Genomic DNA, 19,082 nt, shown 5'->3' with positions numbered 1-19,082 from the left:
TTTTTCTTTTTCAGCTCTTCTTTATTAACACTTTTATTCTTTGCTTACTTGTGATTAATATTCGTTGGTGTGTGTTTACCTTTTTCATAGACATTTAGGACTGGAATCTGAATGGAGGTTTGTACTGGCTGAGGCTTGCACAGATTATGCATGTACATGATAAAGCTTCTTAGACAATCTTAGACAAATAACTGAAGTTCTTGATGATCTCTTTGCCATGGGTGTAACAGTGGAGGTGAATATTTAGTAAACTGTTTTTTAGTCCGTCATTTTGATTTGAACTCGGGTCATCACTCCATAAAGAGTTACAGAGGTTGATATACTATAGATAAATAGGCTGTTCACATTGCAAGGGAATTTTTCCTTAGTTTAGTATAAACATTCAGATTGCAAAGAATACCCAATCATGTGCAAGGAGAATGAAAAAAAAACTGTATTTATGCTTGCACACGAATGGATGATTGAAGTCAGCGGAACTCCCCTCATTCATTAAGCTTGGAGTAAATTCCTTGACAGACTGCAAAATCCCTTGCAATGGTACAGCCTATATGCCATTAGTAAATCAACCTCATATAGTTTTAGTGCCATTCTGTGCCACAGTAAGTGCTGCCTAAAAAAACAATGGGCTCATTCAGACCTCACTGTCCCAAATTACAGAATTTAACATCCCACCTTTGCACAGGAGCACCTGCCAATCCATGGGCCAGATAGTTTGATAATCTGTTGGGTTTCAGTTCTTGCCTTTACGCATAAAGTGAATATCCTGGAAAGGTCCAAAACTCTTTTTTTATGTTAATGGTAACCAGCCTGTGCAAGCCTCAGCAAGCTCTTCATGCTAGCTATTTCAAATTCAACCAAATTATGTTTCTGTTTTTATAATTAAAGGAATTCATAACTTGTCAAATATAACAGCTATGGGCTTAGTCTGTGTGTGTAAAACACTTTAAGAGCTGAATGTGTTTGAGATAAAGTTTCTGATTCTGAAGGATTTTTTTGTCCCACTACATGGCTGACTTTCTGTAATAAAGCACCTTCTTTAGTTCTAATGAGTGTCAGGAACATACCCTAGTATTCTTAGTCAGATGGGTACCATCACCTTAATCCAACCATCATGGACTGTGGCAAGGCAAATGTTGATTGTCCAAGAACATGATGGGGAGGAAACATTTGTGTTATAAGTACATAATCCATTCCCACAGATAATGAATGGTAAGCTTCAGGTGTAATATACCAAAACTGACCTTATGAAAGTGGGTATTTGCATAGGCCTGAGCACACACCTCCTTCTCTGCCCCCTTAATGACAGTGCTCAGGTTTAACAGGGGAGTGTGCACAATATACCAAAGGTTTTCAGGGGGCTGCATGGGTAGATGGGAAGGAAGATAGTACTATCAGGGTAGTTGCAGGCACATTATGGTGTCTGACTGTACACTGCAGGTTTTAATTTGATTAGTATTGCCTAATTACAGGTTTCCTTTAATACAAACTGTCCTCGAGTATGGGACTATTGCATATTTTTAATGTATTTAGAAACATTTTATTTGAGGTAACTTGAGTTTTTACTGGTGCGTGACCGAAATCTAACATTTGTAATGGTTCATTTTTTTAACAATGTAGTAAAGTGGATTTTAGCCTTATTCCACCATAGTAATTTAAGACAGCATTGCAGTAATGCTGTAAAGCATATTATCAGTGATAAAAAGGCCTACATTTCGATTGCTGGAAGCAATAGCCTTGTGCCCAGGAAATCCCTTATCAGTTTTTTCATTAACAAAGCAAAGGAGAGCAACCTTTTACACATCAGGGTCTTCTTACTTACTAAATTTGAATCAACCTATTTTACTGTGCAAAGGATGACAAGTTTTCATATGAATAAGAGAGCAACCTTTGATGGAAACTGAACAGTTTGCTCCTTTTTATTACAGAGCAAATGTCTATTCAAAAGCTTTAGGCAATGTAAAATGACTCTAACATATCTATGGCCACCTATACTGTAGGGCTATCCCTAGAAATCAGTTTAAACAATACAAACTATCCACTCATGGGACTTTTAAAGCACATTTACCAGACAGAATGATATAAAACATTATTTTATTTGAACATGTTTTTACATAAAAGAATATTGGCTGATAATGTTTTTTTAGTGTTAAAAAAATGTTATTAGGCTTTAAACATGTCAGCTTATGCATACACACTGTAAAGTAAAAAGGTGCCAAAAATCTGTGAGCGGAAAGTAGCTTGTAAAGAGTAGACCACTAGAATACAGACATCACTACTAGATCAGCCAAACAAAGTGCAACGTAAATAAAGTGCAACAATTGCATAGAAGATCTACTAGTAGAGAACACCCACAAACAGAGATCAGTAAAAGAAAAGTGTGGCTCAGTGGTAGCCATAGCTCCAGGACTAACTTTGAGCCAATCCATGCTGGGAGAATGTCCAGAGTGCAATGAAGGGGTCATCGAAGAAGAAGACAAAAGAGGAGGAGAGGAGGAGGGAGATGGTTCCAGGGGTCCTCCGGCAGCAATCTAGGGGTGTTATTGAAGGATATATGCAGTAGTGGGGTCACGGTTCCAAGAGTCACCAACGTTAGGGGGCAAGTATTTCTTGATCCAGGGCTGCCATACTTTAGAGTATCGTCTCAGCGTATTTTGCAGGGTTGCCTCTATTTGAGCATGTAATTTTTGGGTAATTTTTAGTAGCGCTAACACAAAGCAGTGATGTCTTCCAGGACCTGGCGATGGTCTATTTTGCAACGATCATGATATAAAAGAGGAGGGCTGATATAGTTTCTCATGCAATCACCAAGTCCATTCTCATCTCTATATTCACACATCTTAAAGTTAAATCTATTGCATTGCATTCATCTGTGGAAACAGAAGCCTAGTGCATTGCTAAAAACTCTTCCTCATGGAATTGAATGAGATCATGCCTATATATATATATATATATATATATACACACACACACTCTCTCACACACACACACCATCATCATCATAATTCAGGCCCCTGAGGAAGTGTTTTATAAAACGCATTGCACTTCTGTTTCCACAGATGCAAGCAATGCAACAGATTTAACTTAAAAATTTGGCAATATATTGTAGAGATGAGAGATGAACTTGATGATTCTATAAAAAAAACTACATCAGCCAATATTCTTTTTTTGGAAAAACATTTTATGACGTACAGTATTTTTAAATAAAATTATTTCTTAATATTATTCTGTCTGGTAAATATTCCTTCCCATTCAGCCATATTTTAGAATTTGGAGGGATATTGGCACATATCACAAGTTATTCATCACCTCTAGGTTAACTAAAATTACTAGAAAGAAGTTTGTGCAGCATTATAGCTGTACTTTCAAGTCTTGTACTGGCCAGGAATGCTCAAAAGTGCAAGATCTTAAATCTCTTCTTTATAATCATCTTCATATTTAGTTTTTTTGCCTTTAACCCTTTATTTGTACGTCTTGGACCACATCTTTTGATGATTGAGATTTAGAATGTCAGTCTTTACACGTTAAAGTGTATTTCCAATATGTTATTGCTTAAGATTATGGAAAAACATGTTAGCCCTTCTCCTCCAAATATTTACCTGTGAGAAAGTGTCCTCGATAGTAAAATTACGTGGCTGTAGGTCAAAGGACCATTACAACTCAAGTTGCCTCACATAAAAACAATATTTAGAATAATAATGTATACACAAGAAACCATACTCTGAAAGCATTGATATACAGTAGAAAAGTTTATGTTCTTTGCAGGAAATGGTGAGGAGTGGAATCTTAAATGGGATTATAATATCTGCCCCCACAATCTTACCTTTATCTCAAATACTTTCATATCTTATTAGCTTCTCAAGCTCTTATAAATGTTATTCATAGCTCTACTTTATAAGCGGGTTTGTATTTTGGTTTGATTGGCCCTTTCACTGACCTCTCTGAACTTGAAAGAAAGTTGCTGTCTGGGTCAGAAAAACAGCAGCATTGACATCTGTCTTTCATCACACAGGCCAGCGAGGAGGGGGTTTACTTAGTAGTTTCACGACAGACCAGACATCAGACCCCTGATATCTTGCAGGAGGCTGGTTGGCATAACAACAGCAGCCCGCCGCAATGTCCCAATGAGAGAAACCATTTTAACAAGGTATTTCACTTTTAGCAAAAAAACATTATTGTATGTTTGCATGATTCCCCTCTTTGATAGTTAAAGCGTACCTAAACCCAACAACAAACATTTTATGTATTACAGCTTATGAGTCACTAGATATAGTTTCTGCATTAGTTTTCTGTTCTCAGGCTTTCCTTTCCTTCATTTTTATCTGGTAACCCTGCTAATAACATATTTCATATCCTAGGATTGCTACACTGACTCAGTCCACTGTATCTATGGAGGAGCCATGGTTCTCACTAGGTGACTTTCCTAATTTGAGCTACTAACCCTAACTCCACTCTTCATCATTATTATTATTATTATTATACAGTATTTATAAAGCGCCAATAGTTCGCTCAGCGCTGTACATTACAAAGGGGGACAGAACATGTGACAGAACAATACCAATACAATGCAAAACATGAGGGGATTGAGGGCCCTGCTCTTTCGAGCTTACAATCTAGGAGGTTTAATCATGTGTTTAATACATCAGTTCATACACAGGATTTTACAAGGACATTTTAATTCTGGCAAGATAATACAGCTATTTTTCTGTACTTGCAGAAAATGTACTTAGCTTCCTAACAAAAAAAAATAAGGCAGCCACCACTTCTAAAAACTGGTAAGCTGCAATATATTCAGGGGCAGACTGACCATTTGGAAACTCGGGCACTGCCCGAGGGCCAGGGTCATTAGTGGGCCCCATGAGATGCCCCTGGTACCTTTTTCATAGACTTTTTTGAGTTTGGGCAAGGACACGGGGGCCCATTGATCCCCTATTGCCTGAGGGCCCCATGAGTTGTCAGTCCGCCCCTGAATATGTTACTTTCTTGTTTTGGGGTTTAGCTACCCTTTCATTTTGAACACTGTTATAAGAAACCTACGTACATCTGGGAGAAGTGGCATGAGAGAAATAAGTTACAAAGTGCTGGTGCCGTACAGCACCGATGTGAAGACCTGTATGTGAAGTGCTTTTCATCATCCCAATGGCAAATTTCTTCATTGTGTAGACAACCAAAACAATTTGACCACCAAGGGGAGCAAAAATCACACAGCAAAAAGGGTGACTATGATATCTATGGATAAGGAACAGGAACCATGGCTGTGACTCACTGGAGAGATTTCCCATCACTTCCTGTCCTGGAGACGTCAAAGGAAAGTAGAGGAAATCAATGGATTTTCCCATAACTTATGGTCTGTTGACAACTCAAAAGTTTTGGCTTTCTTCTCACTTTCTGTCCTGTGACATTGACAAACAATGGGGCGAATCACCCCAGCAGGGATATAGATCACAATGAAAACTTGAAAAAGGATCTAACCCTTTCCTACTCTAGCCAAAACTATTAAAATGTTTTTTAAATACACTTTAAATTTCATGGTTTCCATCTCCCATGGTCATATGTAGGTAGTGGTGAAGCTGGCTTCTATATATGTTGGCAGACACAATGTCTATACATGATTTAAATATATAAAAGTACCCAGCAGGCAGCTATTACTCACTGCTTATCTAGGTTTGTGGTGCTTCTCAGTAGATACTTTCTGATGCTGGTGGGGTGGTGCATACCGCAGTGTTATAGGGCTTAGGAGCTGTTCCTGAAAGGCAAATATCATTTTGCATACATGCAGCCCTCAGAACCATCCATTGACAGTGAAATGGTAGGGTTTATCTAAGAGAGAGTTACATTATTTCTGTTTTAGGGGAAGGCAATAGTTTAATGATTTACAACCTTCAGCTCATTACCTTTCACTAATGAACCACTTGGCGACATCTGAATCCAGCATTACATTTGCTACCTTACAATCATACTGGGAGAAGCTGTCTTAGATAATAATACAGTTATATAAATAGGTACACCAGCACCTCCCCTACCAACCTGTATATCTATTTACATTTGATTTTGGATTATGGCTTAAATGGGACTCTTATATGGGACTCTGGGTATTTATCAGAAATGAAGCAGACAGGACATGCAGCAGCTGTGCATGGCAACCAATCAGCTTCTATCTTTCATTTTCAAGGCTCACCTTAACAAGTTGAAGATAGACCCCGATTGGTAGTCATGCATAGCTGCTCCTGTTTTGATAAATTCCCCCCAGGGTGCTCCTGGATCTCTTGTGTAAGCTAATGGCCCTCTGATTTCTCTTGTATTGAATTGCATTTTAACTGTAATGTCTGCCATTTTGTAAAGTGCTGCCCAAACTGTTGGCACTATATAAATCTAGCACATCAATATTAATAATAATAATGAGCTGAGGGATGCAGATTACTAAGAAGCCCCCTCTGCCAAAGACTCTATTTCCTGGAGAACATTTTTAACAATTTTGGATGTATGTCTCCTAATGTTGTTTTTTTATGAAGAAGCTTATATCTTTATATAACTGACTTTTTGGGTGACTACCCTAATTTCTAAAGCATTAAGGATTATTAGTTTAGTATCTGGTAATCTTCTCTTTCTATGTCATGACAAGTACTTCTTAGCACGCCAAAGAATCCATGCATTTCCTGTGTAACTAGTCAAATTCCATGAGTGTTTGAGAAAAGCTCCTGCGTTCATCTTGTATTAGATGTTCATTAGGATAAAACAAAGTCTCATTCACTGGGAAGAGTATAATTTGCATATGATAAAATGGACCCGTTCTAGGTCTGCTTCTTCTGTCCTGGGTTCTGCAGATGTGAACCCAGGCTGAGCACAATGATAGTCCTGTCTCTTATATCAAAATGTAACGTGTTATGATAACAGCTGTAAGAGGCTTAACTTCTTTGCTGTGTCTGGATTAAAGCCTAGATCAAGAACCTTGTGACCACATCCCAGCATCTGGTTCATAGCACTCCAACTCCTCCAGCTATCATTCATCCCTATATTGAAGATGATTGGTCATTGAAGAAAACAAATGTTAGTGCAAGCCAGTGATTTGCATGCTGAGAAGTGGAGTGCACAGCTGGGTCACCAATCTGTCTGAGACAGGAGGAAGAAATGTCTCTCCCTAATGACGTGTTTAAGCAGCCATTCTTTAAACAAAGACACATCTGGGCAAACTGTTGATAGAAGGGAAATGTTACAGTTGAATCAAAGTGACTTTAATAAAGCAGCCGTGTAATCATTGTGGTCAAGCGTTTGTAAACAGGACAGATCCAAAAGTTCTTCAGGATAAGTCATTTTTTTTACCGTAAAATAGGTTTTAGTTAATGCAGAGACAGTAGCATTCCAGCATAGGTGAAATATGTTTATTGAAAGAGCCAGAGCCATTCCTTCAAGAGACAATATGAGAATCCTAGAATGTGCACACAAAACACCATTCTTCCCTCTTGCATTCATCGATCATCTGCCTTTCCAGAGAATGGGGAGACACTATTGAAGATTTCCCGATAGCAAGTACGGCTACAACAAAAAAGGACAAGGCATGGAGGAAAGGGATGGGGTTGTAGCATGGAAAGGTCTTAGCACCAGTGGGGGTATGTTATAAAATATATATAACCCCCCCACCGTGCTTTTTTCCGCTTTCTACTGCCCTAGACCCTTTCTTACCTACACCTATACCTGTTGCCCCCTCTCTCACCTCTCATTAAGACCTACAACCAAATTAGGGTTCCCCCTGTTCAACAGGTATTAAAAAATAAAAACACTCTCTTTTTGGGTCTTACAACTCTGTATACTTTATCCTACAAATTGACACCCACCCCACGGGCAACAGAACTCAAGGGGCACAGATATCAAGTAATGCAACTTTGTTGTCCTCTCAAATATGTGCATATCATTGTAGGATACCAGTGTTACATACTACTATTCACCTTTAAAAATAATAAATGCTCATATTTTTGTGCACTTATTGTTTTTTTTCCAGCAGCCTACAAAGCATTGCAACCATGATCAGTGGATCATAGCTGCAACATCAGACTTCTGCAAACTCTTCCTCCAGCTCCTCCCCTTACCTCTGTACAGGCTTGTCAGTTAGTGAGCTGGAGGAGTGTCAATGGACTATGAGTTCGGTGATCACCCCACCTGTATTCCACTGAGAGCTAAAAGTCTGTCTGTCTCGATGGCAGACAGGACTTGTAGATCACTCATTCACAGATTGTGATGAAATGTGAATGAATGCCATGACTGTGCGAGCAGAGCCACACACAGCCACACCAATTTCAAATTTGACAGCTGCTGCATGGGAGAAGATCCCCCGCATGCTGTCATGGATGGGGGGGGGGTGCGTAGGAGATGTTACACCCTAAATATGAGTGTAATATGTTTCTAAAGGTGGAGTTAGCCTTTATATAAAGAATTATAAAAAAAATTAAACAAAAAAAAGAGATATACTCTTATCACAAATCCACATATTGACTACCTATACCACACCAAGGCTGAAATTTGGGCAAGTGATCTGTGGTAGTACAATGTGATGACTGCATTGCCTTCCAATTATTGATAAATCTGCATATTGCTACATTCTTCAAATTCTCAGAAGGCAGTACAATAATAAAATTGCATGTCCAATGCCTTCCAACTATTGATAAATCTGCATATTGCTGCATCCTTCAAATCCTCAGAAGGCAGTACAATAATAAAATTGGAAGTCCAATGTCATTTCGTAGCCTGGAGTCAAGATAATATGCATATAACAAATAATCTTATAGGCTGGGGTGTGGGACGAGTCAATCCCCTGCCTCATTCATCTGTGTGTGTAATATGAGCTTTAGCTACTCAGCTCTGTAAACAGGCTTTTTTCTCTAAAGTAGTTATGGTCAGTCTAGTAGATGTGAAATTGGCCCTACGTGTCTAGGAACTGGAATAGTACATTTATTATTTCCTTTTAATCTTACTTCTACAATTTTCTAAAGCCCATCATTCAACGTGCCTCTCAATCACAAATCTATGTGCTGCATTATTTTATAATATTAGACCTGTCCTACATTGACACTGTACTGTGCTACCTCAGTATACATGAATTACAGATTGCACTGTGGCATTTATCTTGCAGAGATCTGCCTGCCCTACATTTTTCTATCCGCATACAAAAATATGTCTGTTTTTCACATTCAGCTCTGTTCAGTGGCTCATCCACGTGTGCGTTGTAACAGTGTTTCTAAACTTAGAGCAGCACACATGTTGGAAAAATAGAATAACATTTGCACTTACCAGCAGTGCCCTTTATTTGACATGAAAGGATACTTTCACTAAGAATTAGGAAAACATAAAAGTCTTTTAATCCATTTTGCAGAGTCACTTCATGGGATTTCATCTGAATTACAATGAATCAGTGCAATTGTCATCTAGGCAGTCTAATGACGTTATCCAAAATACTTCATATTCCCTTAAATATGTATTTCTGTATAAAATGTGTATTGCTGTTTTTATACACATTTCACAAGCAGCAAATAATTGCAAAAAAAACCCCTTATCAAAATAAATAATTGTAGTATTATTGAAGTATTGTTAATGGCTTTATTTTTGACAATTATGAATTTTAAACAAATAAAGAAAAAATCCTTTTGCACTGCCAAACCTAATATGATAACATAAGAGTGGCTGAAAACACTAAATTGTGTTCCTACACCACTAAAAAATAAATGAATGATAAATAGTGCTGCGCTACTCACTAAACCAAACCATAAAGCAAAAAGTAAACTACTGACAGAGCCCCCAACTAAGGTGATATAAGTGCATACCTAAAGAATAACCAAACACAAGTGAATAAAAATATCCAAACAGACTAGATGACCTGCTAGGCAATACCGAATATGAACAAATCAATAAGTGAAACTTCAACATATGTGCAAATAAACAATCTGAGTGATATATATCAAGGCATATATAAAAATAATAACAATACTAATGATAATTATATATAAAAATATATATAAAATAAAGCACACAAAATAAAAGAAAAATAAAATGATGAATAATAAACACCCGGCTCAGCCCTCAACCCAGTGACAATCTGTGAATAAATGTCTGTAAATGTAATAAAATTCAAGATCTGTAATGCAGACAAATCTTAAAATCAGCATATTGTCCACGTGTGACTTGAACAGTGATCACCCTTAAAAAATGCTCCCCCAGCTAGTGTGCACGTTCACTTCCCATTTTGACCTACAGGGAATATAGCTCAAATGCGCTTTAATAACAACCCAAAATCCAACCAGTTCTCCTCTGTAAGCGTACATTACTGGCTCCTTCTCCAATTCCTTATCAGAAATCCATGTTGAAACATCAAAACATCAAAGGACATCTTGTAGTGTAATATGTCCATGTTTAATGTAAAAATACCAGGTAAAGAATACTCAACTTTTAAAATCAGGCCAGGAGACCCAAACAAGCATTGGTAATAAAATAAATAGGAACAGGTGTACCAAGATGGCAGCTGCCGTCCATCCAGAAATTATGTCCGCACACTTCCTTCCTACATGTTACATCACGAATTATATGACTTTCTCAGGGATAGGTTTTATGCACATTTCACAAGCAGTAAATAATCACAAAAAAACCTTATCAAAATAAATAATTGTAGCATTATGGAAGTATTGCTAATGGCTTTATTTATGACATTTATGCATTTTAACTTCTTGCCAACCGCAGATAGCCGAATGACGGCTACACTGCAGCCGGCCAGTTCTAGGAGGGTGTCATATGACGTCCTCCCAGAACACGCTCTCCTGAACTGATGATCAGTGCCCTGATGATCAATGCCCAGCAGTGCCACCCACCAGTTCCGCCCACCTGTGCCCAGCAGTGCACCCTCCTGCGCCAAGCAGTGCATCCACCTGTGCCACAAAAGCAGTGCCACACACCTGTGCCCAGCAGTGCCACCTACCTGTGCCCAGCAGTGCCACCCACATGTGCCCACCAGTGCCACCCACCTGTGCCCACCAGTGCCACCCACCAGTGCCCATCAGTGCAGCCCAGCAGTGCTGCCAGTCAGTGCCACCAGTCAGTGCCCAGCGGTTGTGCCAGTCAGTGCCCAGCAGTTGCGCCAGTCAATGCCTAGCAGTGCCGCCAGTCAGTGCCCAGCAGTGATGCCAGTCAGTGCCACCTATCAGTGCCGCCTATCCGTGCCACCTCATTAGTGCTGCCTATCCGTGCTGCCTATCAGTGCCCATTAGTGCTGCCTATCAGTTCCCATCAGTGCCGTCTATTAGTGCCCATCAGTGCTGCCTCATCAATGCACATCAGTGAAGGAGAAAAATTACCTGTTTGAAAAATTTTATAATAGAAACGAAAAAAACTTTTTTTTTTTGTTTATAGCGCAAAAGTAAAGTGCCCAGCAGCGATTAAATATCACCAAAAGAAAGCTCTATTTGTGAGAAAAAAATGATAAAAATTTCATATGGGTACAATCTTGCATGACCGCGCAATTGTCAAAGTGCGGCAGCGCTGAAAGCTGAAAATTGGCCTGGTAAAGAAGGGGGTATAAGTGCCCGGTAGGCAAGTGGTTAAACAAATGCATTATAATTATTTTTTAGTATACCTACAAAATCCTAATTATTTTTCAAACTAACATTAAGTGCAAGGCGCATGGCACAGAATCGCAGATAATTATTGTTGCTCTGGACCTATTTGAACAGAACAGGCATGTAGGAAGCACATAAGCTTATGAATCATTGAATTGTGTGTGTAAATTGGAGCTTGAGCTGTTAAAGTAGAACTATAGGCAAAACATATTTTTCATTTTGAATATAGTAAAGATAGGTTATATCCCCTGTAAAGTTTATTTTTGCCATCTGTGTCCCATTGGGAGATTTCTCTTCACTTCCTGTCCCATAGCCAAACAGGAAGTGAGAGGAAATCTCTTCAAATTAAGGGAATCTCTTGGGGCCCCCAAGGTCACCAGAATGAATGTCCCCATAGGAACATTTCCTTTCTATTAATTTTCTGGGCACAACCCAAAATTTGGGATTTTCTTTTACTTTCAATGGTAAACAGAACAGAGAGGGTGAATCTCCCTAACGAGCGCACAAACAACAGGAAAAACTGATAGATTTTCTAATCCCTCTCCCCTCTATCCAAAACTTAAAAAAAGCTTTGCCTTTAGTTATACTTTAAGCGCTATAAAACAGTCTTTTTGTTAACAAAACAGCTAAGAATATACAGGTAAACACATGAAAATTTGAGATCCACCCACTAAAAGGAAATTTAAAAGTTTTAGCTGTATATTCATACAGAATATTTTTTATCTAACAAAATAATAATTAAAAAAAAGTTTAATTTCTGAATATATTACAGAAAATATATGAAAAAAGCACTAAATCTTTAAAAAAAAATATTGAGCAGTCTAGGGATGTTAACCTCCTTGGCGGTATTCCCGAGTGTAGCTCGGGGTAACATTTCAGTACCAAGAGCGGTAACCCCGAGCTACACTCGGGAATACCATGCGGCACTGCTCTGGCATCTGTTCTTCACTTACCTTACCCTGCGCTCCCACGATGTGTCCCCTGCAGCGTCCCCGGCCATCTCCTTCGGCCGATGCCGGCATCCGGCTTCTGTGTCCTGTCCCTGTGACGTCGGGACGTACGGGCGGGAAATTTAAAAATTTTAAAAAATGTCTTTTTTTTTTTTTTTTCATTTTACACAGTAAAACATTGCTGTTTCAACCTATTTCACATACATTTTGTCCCTACTGCTTTGTCCTGCCCCCCACCTGCATTTTGTCTGTTCTTTCTGCCTGGAAACTGAGAAACGTCCATGGAGTCCAAAAAGTGTCCCTTTAGGTCAAAAGCGGTTTAGATCAGCTAGAGAACAGCGATAGTAAATCAGAACCACTTGCAGAATTGAGTGATAATGATTTGTGGGGAAATTCGTCATCAGACACTGAAAACGATTTTGCGAATTTGCTCAGCGATGTGCGAACTTGGCGCTATATTTCAAATTTCAGTGTTTTTGGTTTGATTATATTATTGAATTAAATGTATTATTATTATATTATTATTTTTTATGATTATTTATTAAATTATAATTTATGATTTTGTGTTTCAAATTTTATCATACCCGGGATGTTTAATAGACTCTTGTTCGGACAGATTTCAGTGAGTTATTCCTAAATATTACAGCCTACAATAAAAAAACTATATATTTCCATGCAAAATAATGGTACCGCTTTCAGCACCAAAAATCTGAAATAATCATACCGCCAGGGAGGTTAAGCTAATATAAAAAGTACATCTACTGAATAATATAGATCAAGGGCGGACTGACCATTCGAGCACTCGGGCGCTGCCCGAGGGCCCGGGGTCAATAGGGGGCCCCATAAAATGCCCCTGGAACCTTTTATAGGCTTTTTTTGAGTGTGGGCAAGGACACAGGGGCCCCGTGATCCCCTATTGCCTGGGGGCCCCATGAGTTGTCAGTCCGCCCCTGATATAGATATTATTACATAGAAAACGTTTTTGGCTGGAAGCTTTAGAAAATAATTCTGTATTTTGGTTTAGTTTATTTTAGTACAAGTGAGTCCAATAGTAGAAAATAATCAATGTACAGAGCCCAAACACACCATCATAACTCATTCCCTGAGTGATATATACATGCTATTAATAAGCACATCATTTTGGCTGTGAAGAATGGAAGAATTCAGTATTTGAATACATAGGTATGATTAACTATCATAACTCATTTTATTGACAAAGCTATAAACAATTTGATAATGATGTCAAATAAAATATAGTTTTCATTGAGCGTTTTTAAATTGTTACCATATTTTACAAAGCATCTTAGTATGTTTGATTTCTTATGAAGGCAATAATAGCAAAAAAGCAATCTTAGATTCCCATGGAAAAAATATAGTTTACAAGTTTGGTAAGCTGAAAACTTTCTTCCAAAATGTCATTACTACTGGACTTAAACCATTTAAATACTTTTTCTGGTAAAGATAAATTTTGTCTAACAGAATAATGAGTCACCAGATTTTTCTTAAACCGTAATGTAGCTCTCATCCTAAATCACTTTTCCAGGTGCACGGCCCAATAAGATGACTTTTTAGTGTGTTCTGCAAGTGCTTTATTAAGCCCCCCACAGACTTGATCCTTTATGTACAAAGGTCCCCGTAGAAGCTTCAGCAAGTTAGCCTGAGAGATTTAGTGCCCTCTCACACCTATGCATATGCAGTAACACATGCTTTTAATAGATTCAAGTGCATTTTTATTTGATTTAAACACACATTTGTGTGTATGTGTTATGCAGACAAACAGAGGAGAATTCAAGAAAATAGATTTTCCATGGTGCAAGATATGCTTAAAAGCACAAAAAATGCATATAGCATTAAGTTCAATGGGCCTGTTGAAGGAAAATCCATATTTCTTTTCTGATTCTCCACTGAAGTCTTTCATGGATTATATATCCGATCTGCACCTTATAGTGGTTGTAAAGGCTCAATGTTTTTTATCTTCATGCATTCTATGCATGAAGGTAAAAAACCTTCTGTGTTTAGCTCCCCCTCCTTCCCAATACCTAAGGCTGCTCGGGTGCACCCATAGCAAGCTGCTTGATATGGAGGCACTAGGCAGGAGTGCCAGTGGGGGACCTGAGAAGAGGAGGATAAAAAACAAAGCACAGACCAAGTAAGTATAACTTGTTTGTTATTTGATAAAGAAATCTGCCTTTACAATCACTTTAAGTGGTATTTGGCAATTGTATATGTAATTGTCTACATTACTACATTAGTACATAACAAGGAAAAAAAGCTGTATATGTACCACCATCTTGCTCACTCTTCAGCCAGCTTGGGTACAGAGAAGTGTGTCCACAAGCTGGATCTTTGCAAGATATCCCTCTCAGAGAACCAGACAGCAAAAGGAGGATCTGTGCATCCACAATATGATTATTGGGAGCTTCTGTACAGAAAAGGGTGGGCTTACCTTCTGACTTTCCTAAAGTCATATAAGATGCAGCTTATAAAGCACTCAGACATAAGAAGGAGAAAGGGAAGCACTTTCAGTGGGCTAATTTCATGTCCTAATAAATCAAAAGAATGGAGCACAACATATATACTAAATAGTAAATACAGATACACTTGAAGCTCAACATGCGTATATACTAAATACAGATACACTTTAATACCCCGTAACATTACATTAAAAAAATATATAAGTTGCAGTGCTTAGATTTGAACTAACCATACAGCATTGAGTGGTATCTCCCATGATGTAAAATAAATGCCTTTTCATATGCTTCCCCCCAGCCCGCACACCACCCCCCATTGACTTCTCCATCACATCCAACAACGCCACCATCAAACCCGCCCCACAGGCCAGAGTACTTGGTGTCATTCTGGACTCCAACCTATCCTTCCAGCCCCAAGTCCAATCTTTAACAAACTTGTGCAGACTCCACCTCCGCAACATCGACAAAATCCGCACGTTCCTAACCCCAGAAAACACTAAACAGCTCATCCACTCCCTCATCAAATCACGACTCGACTACTGCAACTCCCTCCTTATTGGCCTGCCTCACCGCTGGCTATCCCCGCTTCAGTCGATCCTGAATACGGCTGCCAGACTCATTCACCTTTCCAACCGCTCCGTTTCCGCCAACCCCCTCTGCCAATCCCTCCACTGGCTTCCGATTGCGCAACGGATCAAATTCAAAATCCTAACACTGACGTACAAAGCTGTCCACCATACTGCCCCGAACTACATCACTGACCTATTATCCAAGTACCGCCCAGCACGCACACTCCGCTCCTCACAAGACCTCCTTCTCTCTAGTTCCCTGGTCTCCTCCTCCCATGCCCGCCACCAGGACTTCTCCAGGGTGTCACCCATCCTCTGGAACTCCCTGCCCCAACCCATCAGATTCTCACCTACTCTCCTCTCCTTTAGGTGCACCCTGAAAACCCATCTCTTCAGGGAAGCCTACCCCACCCCCTGCTAACTTGCTGACCTCCTCCACTCTTCCTACCACTCCATTCCCCACAGCTATCTCCTCCTGTGCCACCATCCCCTCCCTCCTAGATTGTAAGCTCGAAAGAGCCCTCAATCCCCTCATGTTTTGCATTGTATTGGTATTGTTCTGTCACATGTTCTGTCCCCCTTTGTAATGTACAGCGCTGAGCGAACTATTGGCGCTTTATAAATACTGTATAATAATAATAATAATAATATGCTAAAAATCTACCCATTAAGTCTTACTGTGGCCTGACAACACACAGCGTTTTTGTGGACAGAGTGTTGCCAGCCCTCCCCAGTGTATTTAACTGAACTACTCAACTCTGCACTGTTCTTCTCCTCCAGCACTCATTGGAGCACCAGGCAGCAGAAGCGGCAGGCACAATTGGCTCCAGCTCTCAGTCATGGGCCTAGAGATAGATCCTGACAATATTGTCGGGATCCTTCCAGAGCTTAGATTGGCTCTGCTCCATCAGCCAATAGCAGGCAATAGCTTTGGGTCACTATGTACAAAAGTACAGAAGTGTTCTCTTGTGACCCTAAAGAGAAGTGTAACCAAAAAAGCTTTGGCCATACTTCTCTTAAAGTAGCAACAACCTTTTTTTTTCTTTTTAATTAAACTTTAAAGTGGCTTGTGTTACAATTACACTCACCAGCCACTTCATCATTATTATTATTATTATACAGGATTTATATAGCGCAAACAGTGTGCTCAGCGCTTTACAATATGATTAGTTATAGCGGTTCAATTGCTTGATAACTCAAATTGCTAATCAGCCAATCAATGCAACAACTCAATGCATTTAGGCATGTAGACGTGGTGAAGATGACTTGCTGAAGTTCAAACCGAGCATCAAAATGGGAAAGAAAGGGGATTTAAGTGACTCTGAACATGGCATGGTTGTTGGTGCCAGACGGGCTGGTCTGAGTATTTCAAAATCTGTTGATCTACTGGGATTTTCACACACAACGATCTCTAGGGTTTACAGAGAATGGTCTGAAAAAGTGAAAAAATCCAGTGAGCGGAAGTTGTGTGGACAAAAATGCCTTGTTGATGTCAGAGGTCAGAGGAGAATGGGCAGACTGGTTGCTGTGACATTGAGATGGCAGGGTCAAAATTTAGCGTAAACAACATGAAAACATGGATCCATCCTGCCTTGTATCAATGGTTCAGGCTGGTGGTGGTGTAATGGTGTGGAGGATATTTTCTTGGCACTAGCAAAGGTGTACCTAATAAAGTGGCTGGTGAGCGTATATACTGTATGTTATATCACTTTGTTAATGTGTCACTTTACTGCTGTTCCACAGACCTACAAGATAAGAAAGAATAGGATATGATGAGAAAAGCTGGAGGAGAAACAACTTCTAAAGAGATAGACAAGCCTCTAATCACTTTCTATTTTCACTTTTCCCTCTGCAGCTCCAGGGCTTTTTCATCAATGTGTGACACTGCTGCCTCCATGAAACTAACATAAGATAAGAAACTCCATCTCCACTTTATCAGTTACACAATCTAGATTCAAGGAAATACATAGTGAAAGAAGAGTTGGCTGAAACTCACCTCCTTTGTTGAGAAAAGCATTCATAATTAACATTTTAAAATGTGTAATACATGCCCATTTAAAATAAAACGATAGACCGTTGAAGAAAGATAGAGCAACTAATGAACTGAAATAATGACTATTTCCAGACTCTAATGCATTGTTAAAAACTCATTATATTGAATTTGACAGAAATAGGTCAAAATCTGTATGAAGCCTTTTCTCTTTTGGGTCTTTAACCAAATCCTTGTAATGTGCAGATAAATATAAGAGAGGGAGAGTGATGTGCTGCCTTCCCTTCCATCCTTACATGTTGGGCTGCCTGTCCAGCAGCTGCAGGGAGTGGCTCCCTCTCCTTCTGCTCCTAGCTCACACGCAGCTGTGACATGTGTGTGCGACACGTGTTACAACTTTCACATTGTGTTTTTCCGATATAAATATTTATCTTACCATAAACATAAAAATTGTGTTGTTTGTCATGCTTTGAAGGGGTCTTTATGAAAGGACAGCGGGTTTAAAAACTGGAGATAAAGAATAAAATAATAATACTAAGATTGGTTTACATTTTAGAGGAAATGTCATTTTTTGTGTTTTCTATTTTTTTGCCAGCTTTTTGCATCTTAATAAAGTAGATTTGCAAACCTGGAAAAGCAGCCTTATGGTCATATTTTTTTTTAAATGTTCTTATGCTGATATTATTAAACAAATTTGTGTGTACATTACCCGAAAATTTAGGGGCTATATAAAGCAATCTTGTCCCATTAATGCAGGCCATAAATGGTTCCTTTATTGGCCGATTTTTCGTTCGAAAAACAAAACCTCATTCGTTCTGTAAACCAATGTTGCCACCAATGATTTCAAAAATCGGTCGTTTTTCACGAATTTTCCAGCCTGACCGATAAACGAAATGAGTAGGAACCACAAAATCAGCCAATGCCATTGCCCCACTAACAATGCAAAAAACAACCAATTATTCTTTCAGACGAAAAATCGTCTGATAAACAAACCATCTATGGCCTGCATAACACTGAACCATAAAATAACCATGAAGGGAAAACTATGGACCAGTAGATCAATGCTGCTCCCTATAAAACCACCACCAGGTACCTGTAGATCTGTGCTTATAATAAGCAAAGTTCTTGGCTACAATATATTTCCATTATCAGAAAAAATAGTTATATCATATAAATCATTTGAAAATTATTTCAATTTTAAGCCAGGTCAGGACAAGCAAAACAATGAATTTGTTATCATGATTGTGATTTTGTATAATTGAAAATATATAGCTGCATTGCATAATATATTTATATAATTAATATTATATTTTAAACCAATTCAACTGATTTTAAGTGCATTATTAATATTATTATTATTTATAATTATTATTTATTTCACATTAATTAGTTCATTCTATCCTTCAGCAAAGCCTATACTGTATGTTCTTATGCAGTTACTACTGTCTTCTTGCTGTTAATAAAACATAACTGCTGCTATCACCTAAAATGTACCTTTCTCTAGAGAAGTA

At 38.8% G+C, this 19,082-nt stretch overlaps 1 protein-coding gene across 4 annotated transcripts in view; it reads left to right on the top strand.

The window, feature by feature from the left end:
• LNX1 (ligand of numb-protein X 1) overlaps positions 1 to 19,082 on the top strand; it is a 250,324-nt gene that overhangs the window by 168,146 nt on the left and 63,096 nt on the right. For 3 of the 4 annotated variants that reach the window (XM_089669250.1, XM_089669252.1, XM_089669253.1), the window contains one exon: positions 4,010 to 4,144. The exons of the other annotated variant lie outside the window; for it this stretch is intronic. In XM_089669250.1, coding sequence (XP_089525376.1) covers positions 4,010 to 4,144 — 135 coding nt within the window. The remainder of the gene's footprint in view (positions 1 to 4,009; positions 4,145 to 19,082) is intronic. 4 annotated transcript variants of the gene reach the window in all.

This window comes from Staurois parvus, unplaced genomic scaffold (assembly GCF_062004578.1).
Source record: "Staurois parvus isolate SC_StPar_1 unplaced genomic scaffold, SC_StPar_1.0 ptg000071l, whole genome shotgun sequence".
Classification (NCBI taxonomy): Eukaryota; Metazoa; Chordata; class Amphibia; order Anura; family Ranidae; genus Staurois; species Staurois parvus.
The sequence above is the reverse complement of the archived record's forward strand: the minus strand, read 5'-3'. Positions and strand labels throughout refer to the sequence as shown.